Genomic DNA, 16,965 nt, shown 5'->3' on the forward strand with positions numbered 1-16,965 from the left:
TCTCTACCCAGAATCCCTTTTTCTGCGCCATCACGCTCAGCCTGGGAAGGACATGAGAGGTCTTAAAAGGCGTATGACACATGGTTCTGCTTATAAACTGCTTATACGGCATTATTCAATATATTGATTTCCATTAGTAATCATTGAATGTCTTTCTTGCATTGCATGCACGTAACCTATAACCTTTTATTCAGATCATAATGACTCAATAAATACAGAAAAAACACAACATGCAACAAATGCTAAAATATAGATTGGAGAGGGAAAGGAGTTTTTGGAGTTAGGTCAGATGTTCTAAGACAAATATATGTGTTACCTTGTGGAGGGATCTGCAACCTTTGTGTCCCATATTTTCCTGTAAAAGAACAGAAAAGTAGAAACAGGATGTTACTATCTCCTCCGTATATTTGTAGAGGTCGGTGACACACCTATCGTGCTGTGAGGTGAGGTGGCTAATGTTCCCCTGCAGAGACACAGTGGTGGTAGTAGGATCCTGTCTGATGTTTGTTTAACATGGTCCATATGCCACACAGGCAGTGCCACACATCGATGCCATACACCAGGATCACACACACACACACACACACACACACACACACACACACACACACACACACTGGTTATCGGGGTCCTTATTGGGTCATGTAACAAAGCCTCCTACCTCCCACACTGGGCTTATGGATGAATATATAAGCATGTAGAAATGTGTTACGGAGAGAAAGCACCATAGTGTTGTGTGTGGGTTGATGGTAAATGCAGAGTTTGGCGTCGTTGTGGTGATGTAGTGATGTCATAAGAACTCATTGTTCTTGTTCTGTCTGACCAAGTCCACTTCCCGTCTGCTGCTTTTATGTTCAGTATATTTGCATCTGGAATGTCTAGGCCATGTCTAGGCTACATGTATGTTTAGAATGTGTGGTCAGTTTACCGTGAACCAGGCTCAAGGGAGAGAACAATGCTACACAACACTGCTTCCAATGTCAGATTACAGTGGGGGTGACGGTACCAGAACTAGGACTTATTTTCTTAGTTTAGACATTTTCAAGATATTTGATACTAGAGCTGCCACCCTCAGGTCTCGTCTTCCTTGCAAATTAGGACCTCGGACCTCAATGGTACTTCCTGATCAAATTAAGGTAAAAAAATAAATGTATGTATATACTATATATATATATATATATATATATATATATATATATATATAGAGAGAGAGAGAGAGAGAGAGAGAGAGAGAGAGAGAGAGAGAGAGAGAGAGAGTGCCCTGCAAAAGTAATGGGACAGTGAAGTTGAAATCAAACAGTTACTATGAGGTTAAGGTAGAGATCTGGTGGGGTCAATGGGATCGCAGACTTAAGGCAGTTATTGCATGCAAAGGATTATTGACCAAATATCAAACATGAGTGGCTGATTTGGTCATTTGATAAATCTGTCCCATTACTTGGGTATCCTGAAATTACTTGGGTATCGTGAAACCAATATGTACACAAATACTTTAACCACACAGTAATTTGCTTCCAAACGTATGGAGTGTAGAGCCGAAAGAAGAAAAAAAGCTTCACTGACAAAGACGCATTGCTTACGCAGGACACTGTATAAACATCACTTGTCCAGCAGACCTAAGATTTGTGAGTATCTGAAGAACAATGTTTCAACCAAAGACCAAATACATGACATTTGGAAACTGCTCCTTTTGTAACCACACATACTGGTAAGCTATAAAAAACCGTTCCATTCAATGGTTACAAACGCCATTGCTGGGAAATCAGGGTTTGACCAAACACACGTACACAAACAAACACTCAGAGTCGGGCATGCACTCCCCTCTCGCTGGTCAGCACGTACGAGAAAGGAAAGAACCAAAAGAACGTTGATTCATAAAACAGTTGGGTCTCCCGGAAAGGCTCCAAGGAGAGCCAACCCCTGGTGTCCCCCACACAGGCCAAACCAAGATGCCCTCAAGCCTGCCTAAAAGATACACACACACACACACACACACACACACACACACACACACACACAGAATATCAGCTGCCCCAAAGACCCAGTGCTGACCCGAAAAAGAGCACCTAACACACACTTGCTCACAAGCAAACACTCAACTGGAACAGCCAATCGGCTTCAAAGCTGGCGTTCCGCCCTGGAGAGGTAAAGTATACAGTATAACAAAACATTTTAAAAAGACACATACACATGCACACACACACACACACAAACACACACACACACACAACTCAGTCCATTGCACTTAGGGAAACAAACATGTCTACGGATATTCACAGGCAGCTAAATATTTTGATTTCCAATATAAAACTACAGACATTCCTGCCTGGGCTAGTCACATAATCTACAAACAAACACTAGCTGAGGTTGTTGGAATCGAGGGTGACATTTCATTGCCTGGACGTTACATAGATGCTAGAGTGAAGCACGGGTGTACAGTAAGTGGCTGTGAATTGTTTTGATAAATTATGTGTTTCCTGACTCGGAAAGTAGTCTAATCATGGTCCAGGAGAGACTTCCACTTTTTTGGTTTTACTTACAGTAACTACTGACACCAGCTGCTAAAATAAGCCTTTTTATAATGAAAAGCCTTAGGGTAGTGAATGGGCCCAAGGTAGCACACTCAAAATAACATCAACCTAAATAACCCTTTGAAGTGATGTTGACTGTATGTCCATACAGTCATGAGACCCACAGTCTGTTGCCCTCAGTTTAAACATTAACACAGACTTATAGGAAATATAGTTGGACTCAAAAAGACTTGAACTCTGGGTAAGGGTTAGGGAACAATCTTTTTAAGACTCCAAATCTTAAATGTAAGCACTTGTTCCTTACGGAGACTTAAATTACACTCGTAAAATATCTTGGATGAGTCTACCATGTGGCTCTGTCGTAACTTGTCCTCTCAAAGAACAGTCATGTATGCAGTCACAGACACACACACACACACACACACACACACACATACACACAGACACACACACACACATACACACAGATACACACACTCACACACTCACACACACACACGCACACACAAAAACACTTTACCACGAAGCGAGAACGTCTGTGACATGATTGGGACCTCACCACAGGCCAATCAAGCAGTTCTCTCCCCAGAAACTCACATCGACACTGAGATAATGAGGTGTCTCCAAGATGGGAGGAATATTCGCAGACCATAATCAAGAATGATGACATTGTCTACTCTAAGCTGCAACATTTGGTGAAATTACTGTGTATTTGGTTGAACTTGCGTTGAACCTTAACCTCAGCATCCGGGGTTAGTGGTGGCCTAGTGGATAGTGACTGCATGGTGATCAGGAGGTTGTGAGTTCAAATCCCACCTGGGAACACCACCACTAGTGTGCCCTAGAGTAAGGCACTTAGTCCTAAATTACTCCAGGAGGACTGTGCCTGTAATCTCTAATTGTATGTCGCTTTGGATGAAAGTGTCTAAGTGCTAAATGGTAAAAAAATTATGTTAAAGCCCATGAAACCAGTGCTGCTCACCCCACTGTGTAATGGTCTGTGTAAATTGAATGTGTTGAACTCTAAAACTCTCTCTCTCACCCCTTGTTAGCCAACCCAGAGGGTCAGAGAGAGAGGAGGAGAAAGAGGGAGAGAGAGAGGCTAATGACAGGGTGTCCCACCCACCTGTTAAATCACAACAATCACCCCGCTGTTCTGTTTCAGCCCTGTCACACTCTTTTTCTTTCCTTCTTTCTCTCTCTCTCTCTGTATCCTGAATGCTGTTCTCACTCCCCCCCCTCCCCCCCCCGCTCCCTCTCCCCCTCTTAACTTACGACTTGTTGTTGTCTTTCTCTCTCTATCCTCTATCCATCTTACTCTCTTTCTCTCAGTGTTTTATTGTTGGCTGGCTTGGTTGTTAGGGTTTGGGTTATGTAGCGATTATGTACCGATGATAGGCAATACCAGGCTAGAATAGATAAAGCTATAGATAATAATTATTATTATTTGTATAGTACTTTTCCTGCAAACGTTGCAGTATAAAAACCAGTTATCTGAAGTTGACAGAGACAAGGACCTAAGTTGGTAGAACAGGCACTTATGAAACTTACACAGCCCCCCCCCCCCCTACTCAGGAACCCAGAGCTGGAAAGCCAAATTCAAGAAAGTTCGACAACCCACATAAAGATCTGCCGCCATACAAACAGAAATTCTAAAAATGCACAGATAAATTAGAGACAAAAATCATCGACGAGGACCATGCTCAGATTCACTAAGACCGAATCGGTCACACAAATGTCACCACCCCCGAGAGAGAAAATGATACCCCCCGTCTTAAGGAAAGTTCAGCTGCAGCATAATTAAACAAAATGGTGGTTTTAACTCCCCCAGTCGCCACGGTGACAGAGACAGACAGACAGACGGTTGCTGACACAGTGGACCACACCAGGGTGCAGCTATAATTGGCCAGTTTTTTCACTGGTGGCAGAAACCCTGGATAGCCTGTGTCCTGCCCCATACACTTTTACTCTCTCTTACACTCTCTTTCTCTCTCTCTCCCTCTCCCTCTCCCTCTCCCTCTCCCTCTCCCTCTCCCTCTCCCTCTCTCTCTCCCTCTCCCTCTCCCTCTCCCTCTCCCTCTCCCTCTCTCTCTCCCTCTCTCTCTCTCTCTCTACCTCTCCCTCTCTCTCTCTCTCTACCTCTCTCTCTCCCTCTTTCTCTCTCTCTCTCTCTCTCTCCCTCTCTCTCTCTACCTCTCTACCTCTCTACCTCTCTCTCCCTCTCTCTCTCTCTCTCCCTCTCCCTCTCCCTCTCCCTCCCTCTCTCTCTCTCTCTCCCTCTCTCTCTCTCTCTCTCTCTCCCTTTCCCTCTCTCTCCATCACACACACACACACACAGCTATAATTATGGAGTTTTTTCACTCTATGAGAGGAACCCTGGAGAGCGTCTGTCCTTCCCAATCTGTAATTACAGAATCTTCAGAGTCGCATCCAAGAGACACGGCCAGGGGACATGGCCAAGAGGAATGGCCTGACTAGGCTCTCTAAGAATGGACTGGAGATTCCGAGCGAGGCGGAGGAGGGAGGTGAATGTTTGAGCCAGGACAATTAATGCCGGAACATTCCAGACCATACTGGACTCTATTTGGTTAAAGGTGTAGTCTTTAACTTGCATTAATTTCATTGCTGTAGCAAAATGTAGTATTTCAAGTTGCTAAAGAGGCACATTTAAGCTCTGTCTATCTATCTATCTATCTATCTATCTATGATACCCCCATTGCACATGTGGGAAAGGAATGATTATACAATTATCAATTGATATCAATCAATTATCAAAGACTTAGCACCATTACAATCCATGAGAAATAAAAACTCAAAAGTGCCCTGTACAACTTTGCAGAAGAGGTTATGACCCATCCTGGGTCACAGCAGGCTACATGGTGTCAAAGCTATAGTTTGTATCCAGGATTACCAGACCATACTGAACCAAAACAGAAACAGCAACACTAACAGCCACTGCCATCCCAACTGCCTTGTAATTTACAAGAGTGAAATCAACATAATGACATAAAACTGGTGGTTTGGACATTTGGAAGAACCAGTGGTCTCGCATATACTTTAAATCAAACTGAGCGAGTAGGGAGTAGCGCTGGATACATTCACTTCTGTTTCTCTCTGATGTGTCTTTGTGGCGGCTGTAGTCTGAGACATTAGAAAGCCCCTATAGTGTGCTGTTCCCTTGACCTCAAATCCCACTGGACTAGTTAACTGTCTGTAGGCTTCGTTCCAAGTCCTTCAAGCCACAGTGAGTTTGCCCTGCAGGGATCTGTCTATCCCTGGTGAGAAGCCAAGCTCCACTCTCGTTTCAGCAATACTGAGATACCTTTATCATCTATCATCTAGCTTGCATATCCCTCTCTCTCCGCACCTCACTCAATCCATCTCTCTCTTAATTGATCCATCTGTTTAGGTGGAAATGAGAAAGAAAAGCCATCAAACCATTCATGGTGAATAGGAACTGTGGTCAAATACTCCAAAATAGGTGCACCCCACCCCTTGCACAAACACAGGCTAAATATACTGTATTGCCATTAAAATATACCATACATTTACATTCATCAAGGCAGTTTCTCCCACTTTCACATGGCATAGCAGTAAAACTTCAATTAGGGAGGCCAACAGCCCAACAGCCCAAAGCGCTAGTAACCCCACCGCCGAGCATCTGGAATCTCCAGTAGCACCTTCAGTAAGAAGCAGATGTTGTGGTCTGTCACCAGCAGTTGACTCAAACAAGCCTACTGTCGATGCGGCCAAACGGGAGAGTAAGTAGGCTTAATACCTAAACTCTGAATCATTCAGCGCTCTAGGAAATAACTCACGCTGGGTGTCCAGCAGAGGCCGTTCATTCACATAATGGGACTGAAATAGAAATAGGTCTGCTAATATGTGGTCCTCTGGTTACAGCGATGTAGACACACAGTGGAACACGCACACACACATGCATGCGCATGCACGCACGCACACGCACGCACGCACGCACGCACACACGCACGCACGCACGCACACACACACACACACGCACACACACGCACGCACGCACACACGCACACGCACACGCACACGCACACACAATTCTACAATATGGCAATGTTGGCGGAGAACATCAGCAGTTTTCTTAGAGCAGCAACTAAAGGTGAGAAGATGAATGCTTAAGTTAACTCCAGAGAGAGAGAGGGAGGCCTGTTCCACTCTCCAATACCTGACTCTGTCCTAGGCCTCAGTATTGATGGGACAGTTAAAGGACAATCTGCAGTGATATTAAAGTTTTATTGCTATTAAAATTCCTTCACAGGAATCTAAAAGTTAAAGTAGGGCTGTTTGTCTGAGGGAGCAGGAGAGGTAGATAGCATCAGAGAGAGAGGGGTGGGGTGGGGTGAGGGGTTGGAGAGAAGGGGAGGGGGGGTGAAGTAGAGATAGAGGGACAGTGGAATAGAGCAAGAGAGCGGGGGGGGGGGGGGGGGAGCGATGTAGAGAGAGTGAGGGAGAGGGAGATCTCTCTTCATCATCACTCTAGGTGGGGGAGGGAGGGAGGGGCGGGCTGGGGGAGGGAGATAAGGCAGACAAAAGGCCTTGACTCAGCCTGGAGAGAGAAGTGACTTAGGGCAACATTAAAACTGCTGTCTCTGTTCTCTTTCCCTGCTGGATGTATTCACGCAATTTTACAAAAGCACCGATGTAAAATCGGTCGGAAACTCAAAAACTCCCGGGTCAGTTGCGCAGTTCCTAAGACGTGCGAACTTGAGTACAGTACAAGAGGTTTAGTACAAGTAAGTAGGGTTGTTTTGGGGGCAGGTGCGAAGCAGAGTCATCCTCACATACAAAGCCCTCCATAGCCTGGCCCCCCCTTACCTGACTGACCTCCTTCTCCCCCACCGCCCTACCCGTACCCTCCGATCCTCATCCATTGTTCCCCTCACTGTCCCACCCTCAAAACTCAAAGGCTTCGGTCACCGTGCCTTTTCACGAGCTTGCACCCCGCCTCTGGAACTCTCTCCCTCAACCACTCAGAGACTCACCCTCACTCCTCACTTTTAAATCCCACCTCAAAACCTACCTGTTCTCCCATGCCTACAGCCTCCCCTACCCCTAGCCATCTCCCCCATCCCTGCCACCCCCGCCCCCCCCCTGGACATGCATCCAACCTCCCCTATCCCTAACCATCTCCCCTCACCCTGCCACCCCCCTCCCCCCATGGCCATGCATACAACCTCCCCTTCCCCGTTCGTTAACTCTGTGTTCTATGTGCTCATGTTATCTGTTGCTTGTTGTTTCTGTGTTTTCCGTTTTTCCCATATTGTCAGCGTCTTTGAGCCTCGGAAAAGCGCTATATAAATCTAATAAATTATTATTATAATTAATTAGAGAGAGACAGTACTTACTTGTATGTCTTGGCGTTGTGCTGCGCCGCCTCGGGGAAGCCCAGCATGCCACACACGACCCTGCTGCTGTTGAGACTCCAGCCCAGGTCGCACACCTGCCTCCATCTCCCAGCGTGCTTCACTTCCACCACCCCCTCCGTGATCAGGGCATGTTTCTTAGTGGCCATGAGGATGGGGCGCAGGCGTACCTCCCCGATACGCACCTTACTGGAGCCCTGAGTGGAGGAGAGAGAAAGAGAGAATCTCTGACTTCGTTGTTCTGGGGTACGAAACGACTGTGTTTAGCCCACTGAGCTTAAGCCTAGCTCCAGAAGCTGACAGTTCACAGTTCTTCAGATGGGGGTTAAAAGGGTCAATTATCTTATGTGGTTCACTTTAAGCTACTTATGGGGTTATAGTGTGTACTGTACTTTTGTTCTGTAGGCACCACCACAGCCATAACCACAAAGCTCCAGTCTGGGCTACTAGGCTGGGTACCTACCGGGTTATAGAGCTGCTCTCTGGTCAGTCTGGCGGGCTCTAGGGCGTGCCCGTTCCCCTGGTCCCTCTGTCCTTGTCCCCTGCGGCTGGCCATGATGTTCTGCCACTGGGGGGAGGGGCTGACGTCAGGGCGCAAGGCGACGGAGTTGGAGTTGCTCCTGGTCCCGGCCTGGTCCAGCCTCCTCTCGGGGCTGCACACCACCCCCAGGTCCTCGGTGTGTTTGCAGTCGTTGACCCCCCAGCCATTGGACTTGCAGTCCTTCAAGGACTTCTCCGAGCCGTCGCAGCGCACGTTGTCCATCCATATGGGGCCTGCAGCAGAGGAAAGAGTCAGTCAAGTATGACGCTAGACAGTGCTTAGTACACTCCAAACGGATACTGCATATCTGGGCCAAAATGACTGGTGGTCATCCATGTGAAATTGATTGATGTGCGATTAATCTCTTGATAAATGCAGGAAGTGCATATGAAATGAGATGCAACTGCACTTGGAATACAGTAGTCTATACTGTTTATATACTGTATATATACACCGAACCACTAATAGGCCTAACACACATACATGCTATTATGTACATACCCAAGACCCTTAAAGCATGGAATCATAGAACACCACCAATTAAAGGAGGCCCAAATGATTCAGCAGTGACTAAACCATCATGAAGATATAAAGATAACATACAGGATTCCAGTAGAGTCATTAAGGTCGCCTGGTAGGCTGGCATGGTCATATATATATAGGCAGAGAGGGGCATTTGTTTTAGAGTAATGACAGCATTGCTTTGCCAGAATTGTGCTACACTTGCCATGGTTTATGGACATTCTTTATGGCTCCCTTTAAATCTAAATTAAAGAGAAGGGCAATTGAATGTAAGGAGCAAGTGATAGCACCCTGGCCTGGGATGCTGTTGTGAAATATCTATTTACTAAACGCACTGCAACACTCAGGCCGCTAAATCAGGCCAACAGTAAAAGTCAAGACAGAGGTGTTTGGAGACTGTGTGGATGTAGGCAGCAGAGCTACCGACAAGGACAGGTAAGATGGGAATTACACAGTAGATTAAACTATACACAATGCGCGTCTTCCTGCTTACAGACGTCATCATCAACAACAAAATAATTCAAATCGGCAATGCAGGTGAGCTCCAAGGGAAGGCACGCAATGTGAAGAACCAACTAGAGCAGTCTTGACAGATTTGATTCATGTTGTGGTTGATGTAATGTAGGTCGACAATATGTAAATTGTCACAAAGTGTAGGCCTTTGATGATGTCATGTTGCTAAGTTTATCTATAAAAGTACTGGTGTACTCAAGGTGGGGGCAGGGGGGGTTGAAAAAGCACCACTAAAGTGCCCTCTAGAGTGTCGAAAACGAGAGGAGGGACCTATTGACTGCCCTTCACATGGGGAACAAATGATTGAGTGCCCCCTAGGGCGCCCCTTCATGCAATACATTATGATGATGTGGCCTCTAGAGCAAGACAATTCGATAACCTGTCTTAATGAGTGCCCTTCTAGTGGAGAAAACATGATGCAGTGCCCTATAAGGTGCCCTTACAATGGTCTTACTGTAACTTGACGTTCCCTATGGGTGCTCTTCCAAAGGAAAAGGGTTCCATTATGAAGTGCCCTCTGTCCATCAAACAGGCTCAGACGGCATGTGGCACTGCCTAGGACTAGGTAATGGCAGGTCTCCTGGGTGGGCCTGTTATTTTTTTTTAACATCATGCAGGATCAATAATCGTTTCATCTGATTTCAGAAAAGTCCTTCTGATTTGTTTATGGAACACAGTCTCACCCTCTCCTTCCCCATATTTGGCGCTGTGCGCCCACGTGATGCCGGTCTGGAAGCCAAGCTCGCGGCACAGTACGTTGGCCAGTTTGATGTCCACCTCGTCGTCGCACACGGTCCCCCATGTGTTGTTGTGCAGCACCTCCACGCGCCCCTCGTTCGGCCCTCGGGCGGAGTTGCCCGCGAGGCGCACCTTGAGCGCTGGCGCGCGAGCGGACCTGCGCGGAGACGAAGATTGGGGCGGAGACGAAGATTGGCGCGGTTCCGCGTGAGCGAGGATGGATAGGGAGAGGATGAGGAAGAGGGGGGTCAAGTAGGGGAGGCAGATGCGCAGCATGGTGTCTATGGACGGAGGGGCGCCTGGAGATGGAGAGAGAAGTCATTAAGAATATAGAGTAGATTAGTTGCAATTTTTTGGGTATTGATATTGTTTAACACACCGTGACGTTAGAATTATAAGGTTCTATCTCCATTTTTGGTCAAAATTGAGTTTTTTACATAATCTGATTCATTAGGTGTTTATTAATGCCTGTGTGGTGTTATTTTTAAAATGTTGACATTTTTGAGTTAGTAATTCATAAAATACAAAGGTTCCATCTCACAAAACATAATGGAATGTAAAAAATTTGACGCTCAATATCTCTGAACTACCCTAAACGGAGATAGAACCTTATAATTCTAAGCTCATGATATGTATAATTTGAGGGAGAAATGAGAGAACGAGTTGGCCATGCCAAATAGACCAATAGTTACATTATCTGGACAGACTCCAAGCTATGTTTAAGACAGGTACAGTACAGGACTAGGAAAGTTGCACAAGGATGTGGACAAGTAGGACATTTAATCAAATAACTCAAATGTATGGATAGACTGAGATGGTGGTAGGCAGATAGTAAGTACAGCATCAATTAATCTATGTCAAATTCACTATGCAACAACTCCCCATACACTTTTGCTCTCTCTTACTCTCTTACTCTCTTACTCTCTCTCTCTCTCTCTCATCATCATCATCATCATCATCATCATCATTCAACCAACTGAACTTTGATCGGTTCCCCAATGAAATGTTGTTAATCAAAGCAGTCATTTGATTGAGCTGCATGATAGAACGCTGAACCACTTAGAGACAGTCTAGAAGACCTGACAGAGACCACGCAGTCTGATGTGAATATGAGTCAAGGATTTTATATTACAGGATGCTTACCATTCCATCTCCAACATGCTACCCTATCTTTCTTGTCTGAAAAGATTCCACAGACATCAACATGACGCTAAACCACATGGTTGTATTTCACAAATGTAGACAGATAATTGGTCTTATAAATATTTCTGCTCTCAGATTCAACCACAAAAGTATGAAAACGTCACCCTGAGGCTAGACAAACATATTTAATCTCTAGACAGACAGACAGAGGGTTTTTTTAACTGGAGGTTAGCAGTGTCAAAATAGCAGTGTCCAATTCAGTAAATGATATAACACACACTGAATCACTGTAGGTCACATTTGACATTGAGTTGCACAACCACCATGAAGGCACATGGATTTTATGTTTCCTGTACCTCCAACAACAACAGAGTAACTAAGTTAAAACAGTTTTGCATGTAAATCCACAATTTGTTAAACACCTGTTATACACATCCAGGGTTGTAGACTAATTCAACCAGAATCTAGCCTGTTCCTTGATATCATTTGGTTCTGGGTCTGTGACTCTTGACCCTGGTTGGGAGAATGCCAGTGAGTTGGATCAGAATAGGCAAATAACCATAGAGAAGCACAGACTTTGCTTTTCAACCGTTTAAAAATGTAATGCAAACTAATGCAAACTAATACACTAACATGTATAGCGTATAGATATAAAAACCAAAAAGTTGACTCACCTGGCAGACAGCTAGACCCTGCAGTCCTGGACGTCACTGACTGGGAGAGAATGACTGAGTGGAGGAGTGTGCCTACTACATGAGGTCCCTGGACAATCCCTCTCTTTTCCTCCCTCCCTCCTTCCCTCTAACTCCCTCCCTGCCTCCATCACTTTCCTTACCCCCCCCCCCCTCTCTGTCTCATATCTGGAGGCATTTTCATTTTTTGAATAATTTTCTTGCTCACACAAAAATGCTGACATGTTCATATGGTTAATTACACTTTGATTTAACTATAAATACAGTTTGGACATCCAGGTCTTTTAAATGTTACGGCTTGTGAATAATTATCAGTTTTCCAATACTGTTTGTATATAATTTGACAGGCTCAATCCTTCACGTGTGATACCAATAGGTTACATGTAATAATGGCTCTTCTTTCAAACCACTATATATCTTATACACTTTGGGACAGATAGTTATCAGGATTTTGTTTTGTTTCAGTATGTATTACTCAGTTTGTTTATTTCATCTAGACGTACAGTATGTATTACCCAGTTTGCTAAAAAAAAAACAGGTCGATATTTAACCAACAGAAACATTAAACACATATTTCATATGGGAAAAGATTTGTATCCATCCTTTAAATTAATTAATCTACTATAATCATCAATGCCTTCAATATGTGGCTGTTAATTATGTCCGATACATTCTAAATGAGATTGATCTTGGAATGGATGAAGGTATGACTATAATCAGAAATGTATTTTAGTCTTTTTTAAGGTTGTATTTCACACATTTTTACCAAATTACCTTTTAGGATTGGCCCCTGCATGCGGACAGCTCTGTTCTAATAAGCTCTTGCAGAGTTTTACGCAACCTCAGCGGTAGAGTTTTACACAACGGGCATGGATTTGTGTAAATGCAAGTTGCAACCAACAGGAAGGACAGGAATAGCCCCAAACGTCAAGTTCCAAGTATCCGAAAGAAGCTCCGTAACCCCAGGGTAGATATTTCCTTGTTGAGGTGACCACAAACCACTATTCTAAAATAGGTCCAGCCTCCTTGTCTCTCTCTCACTGTGGAGATTGGTGTGGCACGTGGGAGTCATGTGTGGTGTGGACAAACTCACTCAGACCACTCCAGGACCACCTTAGTTTGTCTCAAGCTACTTGATAAACCAGGAGAGAAATGGTTGTTTTATTGTCCTTCCTCCTTGATCACATGAAGTTGTAGTTTCACACACAGGCACGCATGCACACACGTATTTTGTGCTATGTAAACATCTTTCTATGAAAGTGTTTTGAGGTCCTTATCCTTTGATGCTGATAAAAGACTTGGGTAACTCTCCCTTTTAATGCATCTACTGTATATGAGACTAGCTCATCAGATAAATGCATGGGGTCACCTCAGTGCTCAGTCTTAGATAAGGCGTCTGGGTTTCCTTCAGGTGTCCAGCAGGGTTGGTCCACCTGTTTGGTTGTTTGTTTATTTTTCTCAAAAGTAATTCAGGGTGGAGGTTGTGCCAGAATTAGCTTCCTGGAATATTCAGCCGCAGGTGTTGTGTTGATAAAGCGTATTTCGGTTTTAACACAAACCTCAGGGGCTCCATTTTAAGAAGGAAAGGTGTATTCATAAACTTTACATTTGAATTATGTCAGCATAGGTGGGAACAGAAACATCAACATTTACCATGATCACTTCCAAACAAACACATCAGATTCTTGCAGTCTGCAGATTTTTTTAATGGGTTGCAAAACATTAACCTTTTCATACAGTAATACATCTATTATCTGACATTTCCACTGTGAACATGTGTGCATGCATGTGTGCCACAGTTGGTGAGTGGCAGTCCCCCCCCCTGGCTGGTCAACCGAAACAGAAAGAACAGGCCCGTATTAGAGAGAGATAATCAGAGAGATCTCCCTGAACGACCAGCAAGAGGAGGGAGACAGAGAGAAGAGTGAGAGGTAACCCAGTAAACAAAGAGTCCAAAATACGTCCTCAGGGAAGCCGGAATGTGGGTTCAGATGACGTCTTTCTAGGACGTCCAGATGACATCTTTAGGAAGTCTTTTGGACTGTTTACTGGTAAGGTAGGGAAAGGAGGGAGCCAAAAATAATGGGCCGGGACGACCTGACTTCAGCAGGATAATCAGTGTTTTAATTCTGCTGCGATCCAGCATATAGATGGATCCACACAGCACTCCCGGCTCGCTAAGATGACCCTAACGCTACTTACCTCCCTACGGATGATGTCAGAAGGTTGATAGGAATGTGAGAGACACTATTGACGGGTGCATACTGTCCGTGTACAGTACCAGTCAAAGGTTTGGACCCTTCTGCCCCTTTGAACCTATGTGTCTGCACATATGTTCGTGTGTTAGCACCCAAGAGCTCAGTGTGTGTGTGTGTGTGTCTGAGCATACGTGCGTGCGTGCGCCTCAGAGAGCTCCCTCTCAGGGCCCACAGGGTTGAGTCTTTAAGAGTAGCTGCTGTGGCAGAGCTCTCTCTCTCCCCACCTCTCTAATTACCCAGCCAGGCCCGGCTCTGCCCTTACCCACAATCTGCGGAGGCATGAAATAAATACATGCTCTCCAACAATAAACAAGTGCCTTTTCAAATGACAGCACCCTCCTGGTTCTCACCCCTCTGCCCCCCCCCCCCCCTCCCTTCTTCCTCTCAGGGCTTCCATTAGGCCTTGCGTAATCCTCTCCCTCTACGTGCCCCATGAGCTGAACACATCTCTGTCATTGGACAGAACTTTCAGTGTCAGGTACGATCATTGTCTACCTAGAACTTAATCATCTGGAAAAAATTATATATTTGATATAGATCTATAAGGTGTGTATGAAATGGTCATTCTGTTTTCCATAAGGATTCTTAAAATGAGGCAGGTTTCTGGTAGAGCATTCCGTGTGAAAGGGAGATTTTTTTTCAGATTTAGCATTTTTGCTTCACCACCTCTAGTGGAAATTAGTCGATTTCCGTCTTTCCCCAAGGATAAAGATACACATCCACACATTATTCTAAAGGGGTTTGGGAATGTCCACACACCACTAGACCCGACCTGAGTCACTCTCAGTAGTCACTGTGTTATCAAGACAATCACAAACAATAGCCTCAAGGCCACTAACCAAACTGGGGGACAGGCATGCCACAGCCAGGTCATGTCTCTCGGCCAGTCGCTCTTACATGACAGACATGGTAGTTGCTTTTCCCACGTACAGGGCTTCACAGAGCTGTAAGTATCATCTCTCCCTCTCCCACTAGTTTGAGTGGTAACAGATTCTCTGTATTGCATCCTTCACCATGCTAACCACTGAGCTTTTATCTGTGTGATGACAGGGCCACCAAATTCCCCCATTCCCCAACCTGCTTTGATCAACCTCTTCAATTACAATAAGTGTCATAGGAACGACTTGAACCCAGTACAGTAAATGCTTATTCTGGAGAATTAAATACACAATGTTGAGTTTTGTATTAATAGATGCAACCATGCCCCCTAGTGGTAGGTAGGTAAACCACACTTTCCCCACATTCTGTACGCCTGCTTACCCATAATCATCAGTCATCGTCATCATCACATCAGGTCTGCTTACACTCAGTAATGACTTAAATACCACTGGTTGACACAAGACATAATGACAGGAGGAAAAGTCGGATTCAAAGACGTTTAAACGATTCTAATTAATTTATTACATTAAAAAAGACTCTTTGGCAGTGCAACGCAGAATATTCAAACACTTAAAAATATTTGGTAATTTAAAATGAACAGGGATTGCAGTGCTGAAGTTATACTTGGGGTTTAGTCAGACTTAAACACATTCTCCTCGAGTACAGACTTAAGAAAAGAAAAAAAGAAAATGAACTATTTTACTAATATCACACATTCCAAAACGTGAGCTTCACACAGGGAAACAATTATTTTATCCATCAAAAAACCAACAAACATGAATTGGCTCAAATGAATAAATACTGCATACTTGGGGCTTTGGTAAACTAAGAAAATACACTTCTGTGAGTCCTGTACTGTAAGTCTTCTCTGTATGAAGGGTCTGTGCGTTACTGTGTATACTGTATTTAGAACATTCAGACCATTGCACCCTGAAAACTATCCTGCCAAGACCTGTAACAATAAGAGCAATGGAGAGGATATATTATTTCCCCCCATAAGTTCTCTCATTTGTTGACAAGTCTATTGTGGTAAAACACTAACACAGAGAACCACAACAAGGCCGAAGTTCAGCATGATCATGTGACTGCGTTTTCTGCCCCGACCTCTACAGAGCATCGGGTCGGTATTCTGTCAGAACACTTAGTTTGAACACTTGGGTCACTCTCTACGCAGATAAAGATCCTGCACTTGCGAGTACTGTATTTGCATTTAGTAAGAATCAGAAGTAAAGATAGCAGGGAGGGTTAATGCATTAACAAACCGCAGTTTGAAAGACAGAAGGAAAGCATATATCAATAGCTGAATATTGTCTCCCAGGTACGGACATGGTAAACAACTTAACACAAATACGCAAATAAATATCCCACTCTTCCGTACACAGTTTGATGCGAGAGTAGGGTGGACTACGGCAAAGTAGAACTGCATCATTTAGATCATGACATGTTCACTGCTACAGACCATAGCCTATGGGCTTGTGATTCATTGCCTTGTGTTTCAGACCGAGAGAAAGAACACAGAAGCACCATGCATGCATGTGTAGTCAGTGCAGACAGGCAGCCTGTGGTTGGTTTGACGCATTCTTCCATAACACAAAGACAAAAACTTCTAAGCATATTTTTTTCTGGTCACTTCCGTACAGAAGGCTTTTCTCCCTGCAGTGCTTGCTGTCATACTGGGGACATCACTCAAACAAGTCCCTGACAGCTTGAGTGACAACTCCTGACAGCTCAGAGATGACAAGGGCACAGAAA

General features: G+C 44.6%; 1 protein-coding gene across 1 annotated transcript in view; it reads right to left on the minus strand.

Moving 5' to 3' along the window:
* The window catches only part of loxl4 (lysyl oxidase-like 4), a gene marked incomplete at both ends in the record, with an annotated part of 27,236 nt that extends 14,088 nt beyond the window's left edge, over window positions 1-13,148 (minus strand). Inside the window, 6 exons of the mRNA XM_080527442.1 lie at window positions 1-41; window positions 317-355; window positions 7,910-8,124; window positions 8,391-8,701; window positions 10,187-10,540; window positions 13,118-13,148. The exon at window positions 1-41 is cut by the window's left edge and continues 173 nt beyond it. Of these exons, the coding sequence (XP_080383568.1) occupies window positions 1-41; window positions 317-355; window positions 7,910-8,124; window positions 8,391-8,701; window positions 10,187-10,540; window positions 13,118-13,148 (991 nt within the window). The remainder of the gene's footprint in view (window positions 42-316; window positions 356-7,909; window positions 8,125-8,390; window positions 8,702-10,186; window positions 10,541-13,117) is intronic.
* Window positions 13,149-16,965: the final 3,817 nt, after the last annotated feature.

This window comes from Nansenia antarctica (genome assembly GCF_963989245.1).
Source record: "Nansenia antarctica genome assembly, chromosome: 1".
Lineage (NCBI taxonomy): Eukaryota > Metazoa > Chordata > Actinopteri > Argentiniformes > Microstomatidae > Nansenia > Nansenia antarctica.